At 36.2% G+C, this 22,966-nt stretch overlaps 2 protein-coding genes and 1 pseudogene across 16 annotated transcripts in view; 2 read left to right on the forward strand and 1 right to left on the reverse strand.

Moving 5' to 3' along the window:
• CPEB3 (cytoplasmic polyadenylation element binding protein 3) overlaps positions 1-22,966 on the forward strand; it is a 304,384-nt gene that overhangs the window by 94,985 nt on the left and 186,433 nt on the right. For 9 of the 15 annotated variants that reach the window (XM_077125448.1, XM_077125449.1, XM_077125436.1 and 6 more), the window contains 2 exons: positions 10,403-10,562; positions 22,833-22,889. In XM_077125448.1, the coding sequence (XP_076981563.1) occupies positions 10,403-10,562; positions 22,833-22,889 (217 nt within the window). The remainder of the gene's footprint in view (positions 1-10,402; positions 10,563-22,832; positions 22,890-22,966) is intronic. The other 6 variants (XM_077125439.1, XM_077125440.1, XM_077125444.1 and 3 more) reach the window with 2 other exon arrangements.
• Positions 5,480-6,899, reverse strand: LOC143653999 (protein sprouty homolog 2-like). The gene has a single exon (XM_077125450.1). It carries the CDS (start codon positions 6,474-6,476, stop codon positions 5,532-5,534), a length of 945 nt encoding a protein of 314 aa, XP_076981565.1. The 5' UTR covers positions 6,477-6,899; the 3' UTR covers positions 5,480-5,531.
• Positions 10,804-22,800, forward strand: LOC143654546 (sorting nexin-2 pseudogene; annotated as a pseudogene).

The raw sequence follows: 22,966 nt of genomic DNA on the forward strand, positions 1-22,966 counted from the left end.
GAAGGAAACATAAAATCTGATTTAAAAAAAATTGTAATTAATATTCATCAAGATAAAAAAGATGGGAAACTCATTGTAATTTATCTTTGTGAACTCTAATCTTGTTCTAGGATTGTAATGAGGGTTCTTGAGAATTTGTTGCCTGGGAGAGTTGGTTTAACAATTTAAAATAGTATTAAAATTCACAGCAGATTTAAACTTTGTATGGACTTTAAGCTAGACATAAGGAGCATTTGTTTGCTATTTAGTGACTTCAGAAGAGTATACTCATGTTTTCCAGAAGTGTACAAATATAATAGTTTCATTTGGGATGACTAAAATTTACCCTGACTGAAGCACTTGATATTTACTGAAGAAGGGATGAAAATCCACATTTGAAAAGTTTTTTTCTTCCTTTCCCTAAGGTTAGTGACATAGGTTTCCTTTTATTTGGGAGAGGTTTTAATCTTAGGGTTAATGTATGCTAAGCTGCTCGGTACTAGTAAAGTTCAATTTGATATAGGAAGCTCATGCTTTTGATAGGTTCTGACAAATATTAGCAGTAGTTGCTTTCTTAGACTTCTACTTTGTGATACATAGAAATTTTGTATTGCCTTGTCTGCCACCCCCATCTAATTCATTATTAAATGTCCATCTGTGCTTTATAGTATTCTTAAGCAGATTCTTTACTTGAAAATTACTTCATCTTGAGCGTTTGGATGTATTCCTGTCTCTTGTTTTTTATTTGGGGCTGGCAATTTTTATAGATCCCTGTGTTTCATTAATAGTAGTTACTTCACAGAAACCAGGAGTCAAGAAACCAGTGTGCCAAAATAGAGCAAGAATAAAGAGATGGAGTTAAAGGTCCAGAACAGAAATTTTGAGGGAATGAGAAAGAAATCTCAAAATCAGAAATCATTTTATAAAATGTCCACAGGGATGATTTCTTGCTTCTTTAAACATAGATACTATGCATTTACTTGTAGCAGGGATGTATATAGGGGGGGGCCAAGAACATAGGTAATTTAAAAGTAACCTATCTCTGAAGCACAGTGTTGGTTAGAGAAAGCAAGTTGCAGAATGTATGCACATATTGATGTTTAGGGAAAAAATAAAACATTTTCTATGATTACATATATAATGTAAAACTGTTTTTAAAAATCTGGAAGAATACATGCCATGTATATCATTTTGAAAAGGGTGTAAGAAGGCAGATTGGAGATGAGATTTGGAGACTTAGGCTTTTTCTATAATATTGTAAATTTTTGTATGTATGTGTGAAAATAATAGGTTCATATATCAATTATGTAATAAAATATCCATTTAAAAATAGATGAGGCATATTCATTACCCTCATCTAGTGTTTATACTTTAGACAGGGAGCAGAAATATTTTCAAATTATGTAAGTGAAAAACAAGAGCAGTAGGGTGTAAATTCAGGAATGCTTAGCTCCATAATCTAGTCCTCTCTTATTGTGTTGGATGTGTTTAACTTTGAAATGTTGTATCCATCCATATGTTGAAGTCATGTTAAACAGAAAAACCTTCCTTTAGGAGTTCCTCCTCTTGTTTTTTCTGTATTTTTTTATCCCTCTCTTAGCCCTTTCAAACGTCTACCCACTTAGCCCCTAATATTTCACTCTGTCTCTGTCTTTCGTCCCAGTCAAGCCTTCACTTCACTATTCATGAGGCACACTTCCCCTGACCAGTGTGGAAGCATTGGAGCATTACTTGAGCATTGGAACATTACTTGAAAGTCTCAGACCTAGTCTTACATTCTAAGTCTTGAGTTCTGACCACCTATGAGACTTTGAGAGTCATGACCTTTGTGAGTCTCAGTTGTCTCCTCTGTGATTGAGAGCATGGCTGTAAAACATTTAATTTAGTGCCTTGCCCATAAAGAACCATGATTAATTTTCTTATTTGATTCAAGAGCCGTTTTTTTCCCAGGTGCTGTTGGCTTCCTACTTTGTATCTCAAGGGAAGAAAATGTCTGGGTATAAACCAGAGAGGGAAGGAAAGAACCCTGGATTCCTCTCCCTAGAAAAGAGCAGGTGAATGGGATAGGTTTGGTAGTCAGGCCCTAGTCTGTGCTGGAGGGTAGGTCAAGCTGCTATGTGTGGTTAACAGTTTGTAGTTGAACAAGAAGAGTTGACCAAGGGCAAGTGAGGGTCAGGTTTCCTTGTCCGGCATGTGGAGTCAAAGAATCCCCTCTAGGATAGTGTCAAGATTTGTTTATACTGGATGTTTGTGAGAAGGACTTGAAGGGTGGGGAGGAGGTGGAAGTCAGAGATTCAGCACAGTGAGATTAGGGTAGATTAGGTTTGAGCCCTGGCTCTGCCGTTTACTAGCCCTGTAACCTTCGGCCAGTTACTCTCTCCAAGACTTAATTTATAAAATGAGGATAAAAGTTACTATCTCTGAGTAACTGCTTAGAATAGTGCCAGGTGCATATTATGTACTTGATAGATTTATTAATATTAAGTCAAGCTGGAGGAAGAAAGAGAGCAGGGTTAATGAATTTTGCAGTGGGAGTAGGCTGCCTTTGACTAACTGATAACATCTGTCATTGGTTATCTTTTGAGTAAAAGAGTCAGTAATAGGATGCATTCTTACAAATGTTCTAATATTTCCTAATACATATCAGGAAGATGTTTTCCTTATTTTCCCTACATTGGGGGAACAAAGCTTATGAATAGTGACCTAGGCATAATTTCCATCGATGAATTTCTCTGCCTATTTTTGTTTTTCTGTCCTTTTTGTTTTGTTTCTTGCAGGTTTCCTGGTTAATCAGCACAATCTTTACTACTTGCATAACAAAAAGGTTTAATAGTACATGGCAAATATAAATTGATGAGGCATGGATAGAATTTTTAATCTGAAAATAAGTCTCTCAGAGGACTGAAGTTTACTCATTTAAGAAGCCTGTGCAAATTCTGTCATGCCTTTCACATGTCATATGCTTTAATCTGTTAAGCATTAGTGAACTCTATCAGGTTAGCATATATGAACCTCTAGGTTTCTCTCTCTTTTTTTATTCGAGTTTTCCTGATTTCCCGAACCTTAGAAACTTCTTCAAAGTCACATGCCAGTAATTGGCAGAGCCAGAACTTGAAAAACAGATGTCTGATTTCAAAGTTTATACTTTTAAAAACCAGGCCACTGGGTGGGCCACGGTAGCTCAACAGGCAAGAATGCTCACCTGCCATGCCAGAGGACCCGGGTTCGATTCCCAGTGCTTGCCCATGTAAAAAAAAAAAAGAAAAAAAACAAAAACCAGGCCACCAGTTGGCTTTCTAACCCACAATCAATCAGAAACTGCAAAACTGACCCTTGGCAACATGGACAGGCTTGTTTGTTTCCTGCTGTTATCCTCCTCATCCCCTTTCTCATTTACTGAACAGATTCACAGGTGTAAAAGCTCGATGCTCTAATGGCTCTCAAATCTAGCTAAAAATTATGTTTAGTGGATTTGGGCTGGAGCCCAGGTACCTGCATTTTAATCAGTTCTACATGTGATTTTGACTATCCAGCAGGTGTGGGAACCACTTTAATTTACATACCTGAATTCTCCCTCCCAACAGCACTTCCAGTTTTTCTGACAGGTAGTTATCTAATCTCTGATATTCTCTTGTAACAGGAACTCACTACCACCTTTCCAAAAAGGTAATTCCATCAATAGTTAGAAGCAATACTAAGCTTTCATGTAGTATCCCATATGGATTGGATCAACTTCTTTGGACAGATTTTTTTTTTAAATTTCTTTATTAATTAAAAAAATTTAACGAACGAAATAAAACATTAACGTATATAATCAGTAATTCACAATATCATCACTTAGTTGCATGTTCATTGTTTCTTAGAACATTTGCATCAATTCAGAAAAAGAAATAAAAAGACCATAGAAAAAGAAATAAAACGAAACAGAAAAAAAAAAGATTATACCTACCATACCCCTTACCCCTTGCTTTCATTGATCACTAGCATTTCGAACTAAATTTATTTTAACATTTGTTCCCTTATTATTTATTTTTATTCCATATGTTCTACTCGTCTGTTGACAAGGTAGATAAAAGGAGCATCAGACACAAGGTTTTCACAATCACACAGTCACATTGTGAAAGCTGTATCATTAGTCAATCATCCTCAAGAAACATGGCAACTGGAACACAGCTCTACATTTTCAGGCAGTTCCCTCCAACCTCTCCATTACATCTTGGATAACAAGGTGATATCTATTTATTTATTTATTTTTTTTACAAGAATCAATTTGCATATAATCAATATCTGATATACAGAGGACATTCCATAAATATTTGTTGAAAAAAACTTGTTTTTCTCTGGTCATGAATTATCTCATGCCATTCATTCTTAATTATATAATACTGTATATAAAGAAAAAGTCTAACTGTTAATGTTCTTACAGTAGGGCCCTGAATATATCAGTACAAGGTTGTTGTTTTTTTTTTAACCTGCAAAACAAAAGGCAAGTCAGCAAATTTGTAAAAACAAGGGTAAGAACATGAACATTATATAGAAAAAAATCACATTAAAATAAGCTCTTATATGATTAATATAGGTAAGTCAAATGTTATTTCTTTCAATTGCTAGAATTATCTCGGAAAACCAACACATATCCAGTTTACTTTAGCAATCATAAGATAAACAAAATCTTAAAAATGAACAAAATTTCTATCATTAAAATTCTAGCCTGCTTTTATCTTAAAATATGTGATTTTTTCACTTGAAGAAGCAAGGTAAATAAGACAAAACAGCTTGGATTAATTTCAAACGTTAATATATTTTCTATTTTATATTGAACATATGCATCTGTAACCCCTCATTTGCAGCAACTATTGCATCCTCATAAAAGGGGCAAAATTTGTAAGATGCCTCTTAAAATAAATATTCTCTTTTATAAAATAATAAAACTTCAAATAAATATTCTTTACACTAAACAATATGTTGAAAAAATTAGAAAATAAAGGTTGAATTTTACTGTAACTGTACTATATATGAAGTCCAAAGGGAAATCAGAGTCTTACAATAAAGGCTTTCTGTAAGGCAAAATACAATCTAAAAACATACTGATTGATTCACATTCTTTCAAATGTACAACATATTAGTATAATATTTTGTGACTGTGCCATGTAGTATGGCACAACTTGTTTTTCACAGTTGCAAATATTATTATATATACAAAAATATAGCACATTATCTCTGGAGAAAACAATGGGAAAAAAGTCAATTGCTAATTTACAAATTTTGCAAGTACTATTCACAAACAAAAACTGCCTAGGAGTGTCTGAGTTGTTTTAGCTTATGCAGTGTGTGGGTCACCAAGTTCTGGATCCCATGTTTTCAGCTCCATAGTTCTAACAAGCATATCAGTTAAAATGGCACACAGACAAGCATCTCACTGCAAGCAGCAAAGAATATCCCAACCCTCTATTAACAGTGCCGAGATTATAACTGTTTAGTTGGTTGCATACATGTTAAAAAAAAAAAAAAGGAACACTCCTTTATTACTGTAATACTCCTGATTAATGATGCTATGTTGGTTTTTCAAAGTTCCTAGGTGGGACAGTGGGAACTTTGCAGCAAACTGTGTTTGAGTTTTTACAACGGCATCCAGGCCTGTTAACCCGGTCATAACACCCCTGACACAATTTAAGGCAACCCTTGGCTGGAAGATAACACCATAAACAAGGCAAAAAGAGGGACATGACACCCATGGCTGACCATCGTGTACAACAGTGAGACTGGCTGCAAGAGCAAGGGTTGTCAGCACAGTTGTCCTCATCATCATTAGAACAGTGATAGAAGAGACCTTTCACACAACACACACAAGTCCCATAGTCAATCACGTTCTGGGCTGAGCAAAGGCACTGCTTGTCGCAAATCCAGTCTGACGGCAGAGGCCTCGGATAGGTGCACCCCTTACACTTGCACTTGCCGCAGTCCTCACACCTGTAGGCGTGCAGGCCCAAATCTTCTTTGCTCAGCGGCTTAAGCTCACCTGGCTTGAGCTCAGATTTGGGCTGCACCCGGATTATCCCATCAGCAACTGGCACCGAGGAGAAGGATGATCCTAACAGTCTCTGTTCAGAGGAACTGCTGCTGGTACTTGTCCTAGTACTGCTCCGTGACCCTGAGCTGACTGTGCTGATGGACCTGGACAGAGGGGCTCGCATGGAAGAATGGACCTGGGAGTGCTGGAGCCTGGGAGGCTGGCGGTGCTCAGGCAACCCGTGGAGCCTCTCATGTTTGTGCTGCAAGGAGGGACGAGGAGCAGGCTTGAGCCCAGGTCTCGGGACCACGGTGGGCCCCTCTGTGTACTCATTGGTGTTTCGGATGGCTCTGATCTGATCCAGAGACAACACGTGCACTTGCTGGGTGAGAGCACTTCTGGGATCGGGCTCCCCACGCTGCCTGCCACCGTCACAGGGTGTCTGCAGCAAGGGCTGTGACCCGCCACTCTGAGCTCTGGCCTCCATCAGGTCTTGGAAGTGTGGTCACTCCAGCAGGCTTAGAACACATCTGAACTCCTGAGGAAACGTGATCGCGGCTTTGCACCAACCCCTGTCCCTTGGATTCTCTTCTTCCTGCAATGTGCAAATAAATCCAGCCGGGGATGCAAACTTTTTACCACCCCTTCTTTCCAAACTGCTTCAGTCCAACTTCAGATCAACAGGGGAGAAAAAAGGAAAAGAAAATCCGGAGCCAAGTCACCAGCCGATGAACACTCCGGGGATCGTGGCGAAGGCGACTCTCCTCTTCTGGGAGCGCACGCGGAGTATTTCCTCTTTTTCTCAATGAACAGGAGGCCGAAGCGCCAACAGCAAGTCCCTTTGCCTGGTTGACGAGCGAACGGGAAAAGAAAACGGCCTTACAGGGAACCTAGAACCAAATCGCCAAGTTGTGCGGCGCCGGCAGCGTCGGAGCAGAGGCTACGCGGGGACGCGGGGATTCGGGGGCGCGGGCCCGGTGAGCGCGGGGGCCTGGGCGCTGCGCGCTCCGCTGGCCCCTCTTCTCCCGTAATATCTATTTAATGCATAAGAATAACCTCCAGGATAACCTCTCAACTCTGTTTGAAATCTCTCAGTCATTGACACTTTGTCTCATTTCACTCTTTCTCCTTTTGGTTGAGAAGGTTTTCTCAATCCCTTGATGCTGAGTTTCAGCTCATTCTAGGGTTTTTCTCAATCCCTTGATGCTGAGTCTCAGCTAATTCTAGGATTTCTGTCCCACTTTGCCAGGAAGGTTTTGGACAGATTTTTATACTCCTTTAGTTATTGTATTGACTTTGAGGTCAGATCTGGGTTTGAATCTTCTCTGAACCTCATCTTATGTATAAAATGGGTATGTTCCTGTTATAGTTTGCTAGCTGCTGGAATGTAGCATACCAGAAAAAGAATGGCTCTTAAAAAGGGGAGTTTAGTAAGTTACAAGTTTACAGTTCTAAGGCTGAGAAAATGACCCAATTACAACAAGTCTATAGAAATGTCCAATCAAAGGCATCCAGGGAAAGAAACCTTGATTCAGGAAGGCCAATGAAGTTCAGGGTTTCTCTCTCATGTGAGAAGGCACATGGTAAACACAGTCAGGGCTTCTCTCTTGACTGGAAGGGCACATGGTGAACATGGCTTCATCTGCTACCTTTCTCTCCTGGCTTCTGGTTTCATGAAGTGTCCCAGGAGGTCTTTTCCTTCTTCATCTCCAAAGGTTGCTGGCTAGTGGACTCTTTGCTTTGTAGTGCTGCAGCATCCTCTGCTCTCTCCGAATTTCCCATTCTCCAAAATGTTTCTTCTTTTATAGGACTTCAGAAACTTCTCAAGACCCACCCAAATGGGTGGAGACATGTGGTCACCTAATCCAGTTTAACAACCACTCTCGATTACATCACATCTCCAGAGAGATGATCTGATTACATTTTCAAACATACAACACTGAATAGGGATTAGAAGAAGCAGCTGTCTTTACAAAATGGGATTAGGGTTAAAACATGACTTTTCTAGGGTCCATACATCATTTCAAACCAGCACAGTTACCTTGAAGGATTATTTCAAGAATTGGCACAAATTATCCCGGCTGGGCAGATTATTTAATGCCTTTAAGTAACCATTTCTTATAGTTCTTTCATCTTATTTTCTAGAAACATGAATATTACAGAAGACTCCTTGACATGCATTCTGGGATTGTCAGTTTAAGAAATAGGTTGTCATTTTGCCTCCTCATCAACATACTCTAGCTCTACCTCTAGCTTTTTCTTTGGGTAAAGAATGTGATACCATTCATGGGAACAGATAAGACCACATTCCTGGAAATTCAACTTTACTCCTCAAGTAATTGGAATTTTCATTGATAACTTGAACCCAAAACAAAGCAAATGATCTGCAGGAAGAGCTAATAAAGAAAAGACTTCCTTGAATTAAATAAAGCCTGAAGTGGGGAACCAAAGAAAATATTCTACATCTTTTTCCCTTAGGTAGGAAAGAAAGTTAACTGATGAATGTTAAAAAGAAAAAAAATGGGGTGGATGTAGAAAGGGGGCAGCAAACTAAGAGTACTTGCTCTTTGCAAACATAATGTGAATAAAGTAAATACCTAACTAATCTCAGCCTAATTATTACAGTTAAGATCCTCATTTTACCTTTGAGTATACTGGGGATTTTGAGAATAATGAAAACTAGCTTCATAGGTAGTCAAATGGCAGATACAGATTCAAACCTATGACTCTACAGCGTGTGATTTAAAAGTGAAAATAATTATAATGTGCACACATGTTCTTCATGGAATAGATGTGATTTAGTTTCCTTTGTACTGTACACATGCCTCTGACAAAACACTTGTCAAGCCCTTATTTTAATTGATTGTTTCCCTCTACTAGTACTAGTCTTTTGCAGAAGCTGTATTCATCTCTGAATTACCAGGAATGAGTAAGGGAGTTGGCCCTCAATTTGTACATTAAAGGTTTATAAAAAGGAAAATTCCATCTTTGGCATTTGAAAACATTTCCACCCTCTCCCTATTACTTTCTCATCTCTGAAATGTTTTCTTTGTTGTGTTTTTTTTTTTTTAACCTGTAAGGGATATAGAAATCATATAGTTCAACCTCCTCACTTTTATGGAGAGAAGAGTTTCAGGCCCACACTGGAGAGGTCAGTTGTGAGGTATGCAAAGGCTCCTGGCTGATGAACATTGTGGTCACTCTAGCAGTTACTCTAGCACTCTTATCTCCTAGTTCCCAGTTCAGAACTCTTCTTAGGACCTGCATGTATACCTACTGCATTCATTGATTCAATGACCCTCTGAGTTCCTCCTCTATATTCAGAGCTGAGAAAATGTCACCTTCCTCTTTCCACTTTCTGCCTACCTGGATGGATACAAAGCCAAGCTTTCCAGTAACCAGAAGAAAATAGCTTCCCAAGACATTTAGACTTAACCTAGAAAATGGTCATTGTAGGTGAGACTTTATGCCTGTTGTATTTTTTTTTTCATCTAGACAGTCATTCAGTTACTCTTTAGTCCATAGGAAAGATAAATGATCATTTGCAAGGCAGGATAAACTGTTCAGGGCCCTTAAAATAATCTCTCATCATTGTATTTGATTTGGTTGATCTGTTTTGGTTTGTCTTGATTGTTTTTCTTAAAAGCAAACTATATCTGTTCTGTAGTATTAACTTAGGCCACCAGCTATATTTCCCTTTAGCTCAGAGTAGTGAGAGTAGCTTTTAGGTTAAGGTTGCCCACAAACTTCATGAAATATGGTGGAATGATTTTTTTTTCTCCACTTAGTTTGCCTTAGCTCTCCATATTCAAAGTGTATTTGAACCTAATATTAAGAAAATACTACCTTGGGTTAAAGTATTTTTCATATGAATTCTTTTCAAAAGGAATTTTAGTAACTTTAACCTATTTTTATTTTGAAAAAGTATATCTAAAGTATGAAATTTATCAGTCATAAATATTAAAGATACCCAATAAAATGAAATTACCATTTCAGTTAAATAACTTTTTAGGAAAGTTGTTCTGTTTTGTAGACACAGAGTCCTTAATCATGGTCTTCCCCTGGGAAAAAAATCTATTCATGTGTACTCAGTGGAACTAGGGGGTAGAGGGTGGAGGACAGAGCCAATTCACTTGTCTCTTTTCCTTTTTAATTTAGTTTTTTAATTCATTTGAGAAAAAGTCAGTATGAAGTAGTTGGGCATTTAGGAAAACTGCAATTTTATTTCATTATAGAAATATGGAAACATATTAAACTTTTGTTGCCAAGTTATTATTCTTAATGAAAAGAATGACTGTTACTAGTGCTATCATAACTAATTCATGTCATCAATCTGTAGCAGAAGCAGCAGCAAATAATATGGTGTTAATTTAAGTAAATTTATGTACCATCTTCTTCTGTTTTTATTTTTAGGACCGGAGTAGGCCCTATGATACTTTTAACTTGCACTCGTTGGAGAATTCCTTAATGGATATGATAAGGACTGATCATGAGCCTCTGAAAGGTAAACACTACCCTCCCAGTGGCCCACCAATGAGTTTCGCTGATATAATGTGGAGGAATCATTTTGCAGGTTAGGAATATTCATATGTCCATTCCTTGCTTGGTGTTTTAAACAAAAATTAGCTTTTTAATAATTGATTTTTTGTTTGCCTTTGTTTTTGTTTGTTTCTGTAAAGCATTGTGGAATGTATTTGAAGTTTTTTTTTTAAAACCTGGTTTCAGCTACCTCAGATAATGCAGATTGATTGCTTTAATTGATAATGTTTATCTGACAGAAGCATGTGTTGGGTAGCTGAGGTCATGGTTACAGCATGAGACTGAAAGTCAGATTTTATGAGCTTTATGCATTTAGTAGTCCAGGTATACTGCAAGGATGTATGAGATTTAGTAAATCAATCTCTAAAGACCATTTCAGAGAACACCATTCAAAAGGGTTCTAGTGTATAAGATATTATCACTCTCCTGGTAATAGGAAGTATGCCTATAAACTAAGAGCAGCCAGCAACCCTCTGCATTCCCTGAATCAAAAGTGCAAGAAAATGTTTTAAAGCATTTAAATATTTTGGATTAAATATAAGGCAGAAAGTCACAAAGTCTGCAGTATTAGAACTTCCTATTTTTAGAGTTCTTGTAAAGTCAGAATAAAGCTGAATTGAGAACATTTTAGGGCCCTTGTGGTATTTTACAATATTGTAATGGAAATTATCTGTGGAAATATCCACTCAACTTGGGGTTTAGGGTCTAAATATCTGAAAGCTGTGAAGAGTTAACCATAGGTATGCCCATTTTTTATGGACTCCTGTAATAAAGGGGATCTATTAAGTTGCAAGTTAAAATTTAAAGACCCTGAAAATGTCCAAATTAAGGCATCAACAAGAGGAAACCTTCATTTGAGAAAGGCCAATCATGGTCTGGGGTTTCTTTGTCAGCTGGGAAGGCATGTGGCTGGCATCTCCTGCTCCTTTGCTCCCAGGTTGCGTTGCTTTCTGATTCCAATGGCTTTCTTTGCTGGCTCTCCAAGCATCTCCGAATGTCTGTGTCTAGGTGGCTGTAGGGGCTCTGACTCGCTTTCTCCCTGAGCACCAGTAAATTAAGACCCACCTTGAATGGGTGGAGTCACATCTGCATGGGAATAATCTAATCAAAGGGTCCCACCCAAACAGTAGGTCTGCTCCACAAGATTGAATTAGGATTAAAAGAACATGGCTTTTCTGGGGTATATAACAGTTTCAGATCAGCACAACCCCTATGTTCTCTGGACTTGTGAGGAATTTGGTCCTCTCTGGTTCTGTTCAGGCCCATGTATAGGATGTGAATCACTATTCACACCTAACATTTACTTCTTTGAGTTACCTCAGAAATCCATTTCATCAATTTCTTTTTGCATTCATGATTTTCTCCTGCTTTCCTCAATTTCCAGTGAAGGAAAAGTAGAAACAGGATATTGAAGAAATAAAAGATTTTTGGAAACATATGTTAAAGCCTTCATAAGTAAAAAAAAAAAAAATTTTTTTTCTCATTTATTTGTTGTTATATTTCATCACTGTTATCACATCTTTCTTCAGTTAAAATATTAGGTACATGGTAATTTTTAGCATATTTCACTATAAATTGAAAATGGTGTTAAAGACCCAACAGTATTCACAGAATATTTTGTTTTCAGTCTCTTCTAAGCCTTGTATTTGTCTTCTTTCTCTACCACAAATAATTATAAGCCTCTCCTAATTGTTCTGAAATATTCAGCCCCTGTTTTGTTTGTATACCTTTTTGTTATTGTGGCCTTTCACTCTTTCCTTCTAGCAGCAAAAGATTATAAAAGGATCTTGGATTATAGTCTGTAAAATAATTATCCAGAATTTTGTGAATATTTTTAAAACAGGAGCTATTGTGCCCCGGTGAAAGTAGCAGTGGCACAATGTAAGGAAGATTCCTCATTTATGGTGGCTTTTTTTAAATTCCATTTATGATGGTTTTTTTTTTTTTGCATGTCCAAGTACCTCTGCATAGATTTCTTTACTACACTTGCATATATGAGGTTTCATCCATAAAAGCTTGCAGTGCTATAGTTTCAGTTATCTCCTCAGAATTTTGAAGGCACTTAACCTGACCTTTTACAGCCTCAAGATGATACAACTTCTCAGTTCATAATACTACTGCTATGATTTCCTATGAGTGAACTACTTACCTGTGGTCAGTTCCATCACCATGCCATTGTCTTCTAGTTAGAGTGTTTGAATTTCCTGTGTCCTATTTTTGGTTAAGAGTGTTAGATCTGGTTTATGTCACCATCTGTTTGTTCCTTATAATTTCTATCATTGCGTTAACATACATGTATTTTAAGTAAGTTTTTGCTTTAAAAGGCGGAGAAAATTATAAGTATAAAAAGGTAACTAAAAAATAGAAATAATGTTGCAATGGCCCTTTATTTTTCTATGTCCCATATAAGAAACAGGATACGTGTTTCTACCTAGTCTTTTTTAGCATGCATTTTATGATAGGCCTTAATTTTGGACTCAGGTTATTTCATGTTTTTTTCCCCATTATAGGTAATGCTGCCATGAATGAGTATTTGCACATTGTTTTTCCTTAAGATAAATTCAGAGTCTCTGGGTCAAAAGAGGTCAATATCTAGGTGGATTGAGTTTCAGAGAAGGATGGTGGGCTAGGGATCTACCCTGTAGCTTTTGTATAAGTCTGTCCAAAAGCACTTCCTTCAGTTCTATCCTGTTTTTCCTCCTACTTTCAGATTTTTAAAGTTTTGTTTTGTTTGTTTTACTTTTTATTTTAAAATAATTTCAGAATTACAGAACAATCACACAAAAAAATACAAAACTCAAACAGAGAACATCAACATACCTCTAGCCAGATACTCAGATCCACCAACTTTCAGTGTGTTGCCACATTTGTCGTATCATTCTCTACTTGTCTATCCTATCTATTTATCCATCCATCTCTTTGTTCATTTGTCTGTTTTCTAAACATTTGCGATTAGGTTGTGTACATCATACTGGGTGATCACTTAACACTTTTGTATGTTTATTTCCTAAGAACAAGGATATTCACTTAACAACCCTTTCCAACATGAAAAAGTTAGAATGGGTATAGCCCAAATGAAACTTTTTTTTTTTTTTTTTTTTTTTTTTTGCATGGGCAGGGACCAGGAATCAAACCCAGGTCTCTGGCATGGCAGGTGAGAATTCTGCCACTGAGCCACCATCACATTGCCCCCAAATGAGCCATTTTAAATACATTTATCAAGTTCATGAAATTTGACATTGATATAAAATTTAAAGTGTATACTCCAATTTTTTAAAACAATTTTTATTGTGGAATATTACATATATACATAAAGCAATAAATTTCTAAGTAAGTAGTTATAGAGCAGATTTCAGAGTTTGGTATGTGTTGCAGTTCTACGATTTCAGGTTTTTCCTTCTAACTGCTCCGAGACACTAGAGACTAAAAGAAATATCAATATAATGATTCAGCAGTCATACTCATTTGTTAAATTCTATCTTCCCTGTTATAACTCCTCCTTCTCCTTTGATCCTTCTCCTAGTCTTTAGGGGTATTTGGGCTATGCCTACTCTAACTTTTTCATGTTGGAAAGGGTTGCCACCAATATGGGACAGGGAGGTAGAACTAGTTGATGTTCTGGAGAGGCTGTCTCCTCTGGGTTTCAGGACATACCTGGCTTAGGAACCATGTGGAGGTTGTAGGTTTCTGAAAAGTAATCTTAGTGTATGAAGCTTTTATTGAATCTCAGATAGAACCCTAGGTGTTCTTTAGGGTTAACAGGAATGATGTTGGTTTGGATTTTGAAGACTGTGATAATTAGCAATGCTTTGCTGAAGCTTGTGTAAGAATAGCCTGCAGAATTAGTCTCTTGACTCTATTTGAATTCTCTTAACCACTGGTACTTTATTTTGTTTTATTTCTTTTCCCCCTTTTGGTCAGGAAGTCGTTATGGATCCCGTGGGACCAGGGCCAAGGCCAGGTTCATCCCTTGGAGTCAGGTTCCATGTTGCCAGGGGCCTTTAACCCCTAGATGTCAGGTCTCACAAGGAGGAGTGGGTGTGGGTAATGATTTTCCTTGCAGAGTTGAGCTTAGAGAGAGAGAAGCCCCATCTGTGCAACAAAAGAGGTTTTCTGGAGGTAAGTCTTAGGCATAACTATAGGTAGGCCTAGCTTCTCTGCCACAGAAATAAGCTTCATAAGAGCCCCCAGATCAAGGGCTTGGCCTATTCACTGGGATCCCCAATGTTTGAGACAGTGTTAGGGTTTCCCCAGTGGTAGAGTTTAATGGTTCCGTATTTTTTCTCTAGTCCCTCAAGGGACTTTGCCAATACTTTTTAATTATCTGACCAATGTACTCTAGATGTGTCCAGGTAGTATGTTAGGCTACACAGAATTAGAAGCCCTCATTCCCATTCTGGACTTCATGTGGTTGGGTTATTTAAATGAATTAGAAGACAGGTTGTAACTGCAATTTTTTTTTTATGGCCCAATAAATCTTTTTGGGCATTTTCTCCTCCGTTATTAGATCCAATTCAGGATCGTGTATTGCATTTAACTGTCATTGTGTCATTAATGTCCCTCTCTTTTCTTGTAATTGTGGAAAATAATATCCACAACTAATCTTCCCATCTCAACCATTACCAGCATATCATTCAGTGGGCCAATTTTGTTCATGATGTGCTACCCTCACCACCATCCATTACCAGAACGTTCCCATCATATTGAGCAGGAAACCTGCGCCTATTGTGCTCTAACTTCCTGTTCTTCTACCCCGTGCCCCCACCCCGCTAACCTGTACTCTACTCACTGTTTTTATGAATTTGTGTAGTCTAGCTATTTAAAATAAGTGGAATCATGCAGTATCTGTCCTTATGTGTCAGAGTTATTTGATTCACTATAATGTCTCCAAGGTTCATCACATAGTGGCATATATCAGAATTTCATTCCTTTTTAGGACTGAAAATTAACCTTTAGTATCCTCTTCTCCCATATGAACTTAGGAACACTATTTTGAGAGTCTCAAAACTCAAGTTAAAATCTAATTGTTTTTTTATATGTTTGCTTGTTCTGGTGTTTTTCTCTAGAGCTCAATTTTCTTTTTTTCTTTGGAAAAAATATATTCTTGCTCATTGTAAGAAATTCAAATTGCATTTAAAAGGACACAAAGGAAAATAAGAGTAATCACCTGAGACCCATTACTTAGAGATAACAAAGGGTATTATTTTTGTTAACATCCTTATATTCTCTATATAGGACATAAAATGTCAACTCAGCCTTTCTGACTTTGCAGTCATTCAAACCTGGATTTGATTTGAAATCAAATGGCTCTGTATCTCGTTTGTCATCTAGATATATTAGATAATGTCTTCAGAGCTTCAGCATCCTCATCATTAAAATAAAGCACCTATTTCATATAGCGTAATTGTGAATTTCTAATAAAGTCCCTGGCACTAGCTGCTATTTTTTGTTGGAGTTGATAGTGGTTTGTCATTGTCTGGCCTAGTTAGCCAACTACACCTTTGTTTCCATGCAACAATTATTTCCTTCCAACTAGATTGCAGCTAAATCTTGAAAGCTTTAAAATGCAAGTTATCAAACTTCTGTATTTATCACAGATAAGTGTTTATTATTGAAGGATAATTTTTTTTTTCATTTTTGGAACCACCTAAAGGAGAAAGGAACATAATCCTATTAAATTATGTTGGTTTTCCAATAATTCATATCTGAATGAAGTGAAGAAAATATAATAATATAGTATTTCATCTTGATATAGAATAAAGGACTTCATGATGTACTTAAAGTGAGCATGGTAAAAATAAGCTCACAGTGATTTTTCTTCTTAGAAATGTATTCAATAAAAAATCTCTTTACTCAGTTATTCTCTTGATACAGTGAATAAAAAAAGTGGGAGAGATGACAGCAATGGAAAGTTCAGGAAGCACTGAGACTTCTCTTTGAGTAGATAAGCTTTAACAGTTTTCAACCTTATTCACACTTAATTCTAGGTTAGCCTTGAAGATATTTGTAAGAAATTTTAAAAGGTTCCCTATCTCTTCATGATAAGAATATCTGTAATGTGGAGGAAAAGTCAAACTGAGCTTTCTTTATAACACACTGAAGACTATCTCTTGCAGTATTAATTAGATCACAGAACTCTTATTTAAATAAAAATTGGGCTAATTTTTTTTGGCTTGAAGATTTAAAACTACAGTGCTTGACTGTAACAGAATAACATATAATAATTACCTGTTTCCTCTGACTGTATTTGTGTAACTCTTCCTTTTGTTGGAGAGAATACCTCCAAGAGATGGTAAGGAAGATTTTGAGAAGGGTGATGAACTAATGAAAATTATTCCTGTTCCAATTCCTTATTGATTTGCCAGAGGTAGGAGTGAAACCTGGATCGGAGGGATTAATTGTTCTCTGCATTCATTTCTAGTGAATTGATGGGAAGTCCAACTTTCCTCATAACTGGTTAGTAGGAGGATTTGTGGCATAGGGAAAGTAGGCTGAGAGATAAGGAAAAAAGTTTGTGCCCTACGTTCCTTACAGCTGTCTCTTGATTTGCTACTATGATAAGGCTTCATGTAACCCCTGGGAAACCCTTGTGAAAACCAAGGATCATTAGGTTTGATTAATCATACTCTCTAGTATTCAAAGTGGGCAAAGTGATGAGAGAGGAGAGGAGAATAGTAAAGAAATACCAACCAAAATGCACTGAGTAGAGTAGATGATGTCACAAAGCATGATCCTTTCCTCTGGCTGAGGAAGCACAATATATTGGGCATCTTGGTAAAAAAACAGAAAGGAGTTGTTACCTTTCCCTCATCACATGCAGTCTTCCTATTTACAACAGAAGAATAGACTTGACTGGAGCTCTTAGCCCACAGTTTTTGCTTCTTGGTAATTTGGAATATATTAGAATATTATAGTACCAACATTTTATCATTTTTCCTTAAGAGGGATTAAACATTTTTTACAGTATCCTCACCTATAATATTTATTACAACTTCTGCATCTAAGAAATCTATCTCTAACTTTATAGAGAAAGTTTGTGGGAAGTAGAATCCAGTAGGATACACCTTTTCTAGAATACAGCACTCACAGTCTGTTATGTGAAGCACTCTGAAGTACTTAGCCTTTTGGAGCACAGAAGTAGGTGATTAGAAGAAACTGCAACAGTTGTTCCCTATTTATAACATATTTTATTTTAAAAATTCCAATTTTTATTTTGGATAATATTAAAGCATAGGATTATTTGGGCTCTGAAACTTTGAATAACAGTAGACATAGTTATTTGTAATTAGTCTTTTAAATATAAACATTAATTGAGCTTATGAGATGTGATTTTTACAGTTTAGATAACCAAATGTAACCCTATTCTTAATCCTCTCTGTCCATTTCCTCTCGTCCCCATTTACCAGACCCTGCGCAGTGGGGAAAATGGGACACAGTTTCACATTTCCATAGCATCATTTAACTCAGTAAAACCAAGTATGCCTTCCAGTTTTCACAACCTTATATTTTACACTATACGTAAAGATAGCTAGCTGACAAGAACAATTTAAAAATAGCAGATCACAGACAGGTGACAAAATGTCACACTCAGCACTAGACTGCATTAACAAAAATCACCAGATGTCACACATTTGATTCTATTTTCACAGCTGATTAAACAGCAATATTTGTTGGACAAAAGGAAGAAGAAAGAAATGGCCTCAGATGAATTTGGAATTAGTTTCGCTTGCTGCTATATATTTTCTCTCCCCTTCAAAATCCCCTAGTAAATGTGAAACGTAAGACAATATATATTTTTTATTTATAAAAAAAAAAAATTTTTAAGCATAACAACATACAAACATGAATATTCTTACCATATGATCATTCCATTCTTGGTATATAATCAATAACTCACAATATCATCACACAGTTGTATATTCATCACCATGATCATTTCTTAGAACATTTGTATCAATTCAGAAAAAGAAATAAAAAGAAAAAAGAAAAAATTCTTACATACCATACCCCTTACCCCTCCCTCACATTGACTGCTAATATTTCCATCTACTCAATATATTTTAGCCTATATTTCCTCTGTTTTTTTCTATAGCCCTCACCACTCCCTTTCATTGATCACTAGCATTTCATTAAAGTTAAATTTATTTTAACTTTTGTTCTCCATATTATTTATTTTTAATCCATATGTTTTACTCATCTGTCCATACCTTAGATAAAAGGAGCACCAAACATAAGGTTTTCACAGTCACATAGTCACATTGTGAAAGCTATATCATTATACTATCATCTTGAAGAAACATGGCTACTGGAACACAGCTCTATGTTTTTAGGCACTTCCCTCCAGCCTCTCCAATATACCTTAACTAAAAAGGTGATGTCTGTATAATGCATAAGAATAACCTCTCAACTCTTTGAAATCTGTCAACCATTGACACTTTATTTTGGTAAGAACAATATCTTAAGTAAATAAAATTTATAAAATAATTCCAATTTTAAGAAAGACACCTTTACCTATATATACTCCCTAATCTGGAAAGCTATATGTCAAAATATTAACAGTGGCTATTTTTGAGTTGGTGATCTTGTTTTCTTCATTACTCCATATTGTCCAGTTTTTCTCCATTGAAAATATATTCCATTTTGTAATCTAAACTTTAATTTTTTAAGGAATAAAGAAACTAGCTTAAAGAATCCATAAGTGGTTCCACTAAAAATGATTTGGGGGAGGCTTTTCATTGTGGAAAAAGTTAGATTATATTTAGATAACTGGGTTTAAGCTTTGCTGTTGACCCAGAATTGCTTAAAAAAAATATTTTGTTGATGACTTTCATCCAGAGACCCATTTGAAGTCAAAGAAGCCTGCAGAATTAGGGAGAACACTGAGGAAAGTGAATTGTTTTCTGCTCTTCAGGAGTCATGATACCTTCATCTCAAAACACTGCCAAAGGGTCTTGTTTCACTACATCTTAAGAAAGATTGGATTGGCAGTAACCAGCGTGAGATAGAGACCAATACGTGGAAAACAACAGTTTCCTCTCAGTTTCATCTTTCTAGGCTGAAAAGTCTGAAAAGACCTAATAGAAAGTCTAAAGAGTCCATCATCTGCAGAACCAGCTAGTCTTCCTGCCAGAATATATTAGTACAAACTCCAGTGGTCCAGAATCCACAGAAGTTTTCCTAGATACGGTAGATGATAGCAGAAAAGATCTTTTTGCAAAAGCCATGGAAGATGTTTCTTTAGATGGTCCAGAAAGGGAACCTATACTGTCTTTAGATCCTTTTCTTGCAATTACCCCTCTCACCCCAATTACACTCATTGCCCCCAGAATTGAATGAAAAGAGTTTATTTGCTTCTGTAATCTTTGATAGATCCAGGGAGGAGATTGAAGAAGAAGCAAATGAAGATATTTTTGATATAGAAATTGGTGTATCAGATCCAAAGAAAGTTGGTGATGGCATGAATGCTTATGGCATATAGGGTAACATAAAGGCTTCCCTTTGCAATGTTCAATAAGAGTGAATTTTCCATTAAAAGAACATTCAGTAACTTTCTTGGCTTGCATAGAAAATAAGCAAGCAATTATTTATATGTCAGTTACATTGTACCACCAGCTCCAGAAAAGAGTACAGGAAGCATGACCAAGGTCAAAGTGAGTAAAGAAGATTCATCATCCACTGAAGTTATAGAAAAACAGAGAGCAGTTCTTGAACTCTATCTTCAATCCAAATTTACTACATCTTGATTTAAGGCTATTCTAATACACAGGCTCTCAGTGGAGCAGGAATATTGAGGATGATGAACAGGGCTGCCAACGCTGTCAGTAAAATGACATTCAAGATGAATGAATTGGATGCTGGTTTGAAGAAAAGCAGAAGCAATTTTTAAGAATCTGGATCATCAACTTAGGAAACTTCATGCCACTGTTAAAGCCTTGGTCGGTCAAGGCTTTAGCCTTTGCTGAAAGTGCTGCCCTGATAGGTAATTCTGAGATCATACTGCTTTATCTAGAGCTTCCTCTTAGCTTGCTGAGGTTGAGGAGAAGATATATCAGTTACATCAAGAATAAGTTTTTGCTGACTTTATATATTTTCACAACTACTTGGCGACTACATTGGTCTTATTGCTACAGTGAGAGTTGTGTTTGACCATGAAATGAAGTGCTAGCAGAAATGGGAAGACTCAAATTACTTTGGTCAAAAAGTATGAAACTGAAGCAAAAATGATAGTTGCTAACAAATCAGATAAAAACACAGCAAGCTAAAAGTGAAATAAGAGTGGGAGGCCAAGGTACAATAAGAAGAAAGAGGTTTTAAACAGATTTCTAAAACGATTAGAAAAGAAGTGGGAAGATTTGAGAAAAAACGAGTGAAAGATTTAAAAACTGTTATTATCAAATCTTAGAATTATTAGTATAAACACAGCAACAGCTGATAAAATACTAGGAGGCATTCCTACCTGAAGCAAAAGCCATTGCTTAGTAATATTATTCCTGTTAAGATGATCTTGGATGATTGTTCCCGTTATGCTGAATTCCACAATGAAATCATTTAAAACCATCTAAATAAACCACTATATGTTTTATCAGTTACATGTGTTTTTAAAAATATATGCTCTGACATTTTATTACAAGCTGTATGTCCTGACCCTCTTTGAATTAAGTGGCCTGTGGCATAACATTCTGTAGTAGTTTGCTGAATTGAACACTACTGTATCTTAAATACTTGCACTAAAAAGTGCATTGCAAGGCCAGAAAAATTTACAGTATTTTTCTTTACAGTGTGTTCTGTAGTATGTTTATCTGATCTTTATGAAGTGAGATATCAATGCATTGATTAGTGTACTCCTGTACAGAAATTGTGATTTTGTGATTATTGTAATGAAATTATATTTCCTGTGGGGTAAAAAAGATATTAGAGTGGCCTTGAGTAGGCAAAAAGTCATTTGAGTAGGAATTCTCAATCCCCTCTTTTTATTTGAGGTAAATGCTCTTCTTTGTCCACTGCAATGCCTCTCTTTGAAACAGAAGAGCTTGATGATGATGTTTGCCTCCAGTTCCCATAACAGAGTTTAGTACTTTTCTTTAGCAATTATGGATAATATAGTATTTGTTCTAAGTCAGTTCCTTCTACCTTAGCTCCAGATTTCTCTGCAGCACCCTCCCCCAAAATACTATTGACATTTATTTATTTAAACAATGGTAGTGAAATAAAAACAAAACAGAACAGTTTTTAGAGAGTTTTATGATAAGCCTTGATGTAACTGAACATGAAAATCTTACAGAGCTCTATACAAAGTATTGTTTCAATAACTATTTTATTGAAAGAATTAGTCAGAAAAATTTACTAAATACGTTTTTTTCATGTAAGACTTGTTTCATTTTTCTTTTGATACATCAACCAACTTGTCCCAAATAACTAACGAAAAAACATGTGTGCCTATTTTGCCTTAGCCCTGGAGGAGATTATTTGAAACATCTGATGTAGATATCATTTATAGACCTGGGATTAGCAAACTTTCCTGTAAAAGGCCAGAGAATAAATATTTTAGGCTTTGTGGGTAATGTAGTATCTGTCCCATATTATTCTTTGTTGTTTTTTGCTTGTTTTGTTTTTATAATTCTTTAAAAAATGTGAAAAACATTCTTTTTGCAGGGGTTGACAAAAGCATACAGCCAACCAGTGTGGACCAAAGTTTACTACCCTTCATATAGGAAACAGGAAAAGACCTAGAGATGAGTGTTGTGCCCAACATCATATAATTTGGTGTTAGGGCCAGCATAAGAACCCTAGATATTTAGTTCAGTCATTGTTTCCTACTCTATCTGTTATATAAATTGTGCTATCTTCAGTTTGCCATCTGGTAATATATTGCATTTTTGAGCCACTGTGAAACTATCATTTTATTCCCACTAAACTTCAAATTTATTTACTACTTTGAGCTCATATTTTGCTGCTTGAATTCAAAGGGTGATATGAATGGTTGTTTAAATAAAATGCTTAATCTAGGGAGTTGGCATGTTTAAATTGGAATGTGAGAGATATGTTAAAATTTCAAACTATTGTATGGAAGCTTCTTTTTGTTTTGTATATTTGCTATTGGTTGAGACTTTGGCTTTCTTTTAAGACTTTTCATGTGTATGCTTTATGATTTGATTTACAAACTGTTGTAATTGCCTTGGCCGTTGATAGCACTGCTATAGATTAATCTGTTTTAGCTCTTTGTAATGTTTATATTTTATGATGTATTTAAAAAAATTAAGTTAAACATTCTTTGTGCTTAAAAGAAAATTATTTTATTTTTTAGGACGCATGGGAATAAATTTCCACCATCCAGGAACAGATAATATTATGGCACTTAACAGTAAGTCTTCATATGAAATATTTTAGGAAATTAGAACTCAAGTTTGCAGCATGTGGTTTCTACTTTCTTAATTGTTG

Source organism: Tamandua tetradactyla, chromosome 13, assembly GCF_023851605.1.
Source record: "Tamandua tetradactyla isolate mTamTet1 chromosome 13, mTamTet1.pri, whole genome shotgun sequence".
Lineage (NCBI taxonomy): Eukaryota > Metazoa > Chordata > Mammalia > Pilosa > Myrmecophagidae > Tamandua > Tamandua tetradactyla.

What these genes read in the sequence shown, in the direction of transcription:
- LOC143653999 (XM_077125450.1), bottom strand. Translation starts at nt 6,476, where the DNA reads ATGGAGGCCAGAGCTCAGAGTGGCGGGTCACAGCCCTTGCTGCAGACA.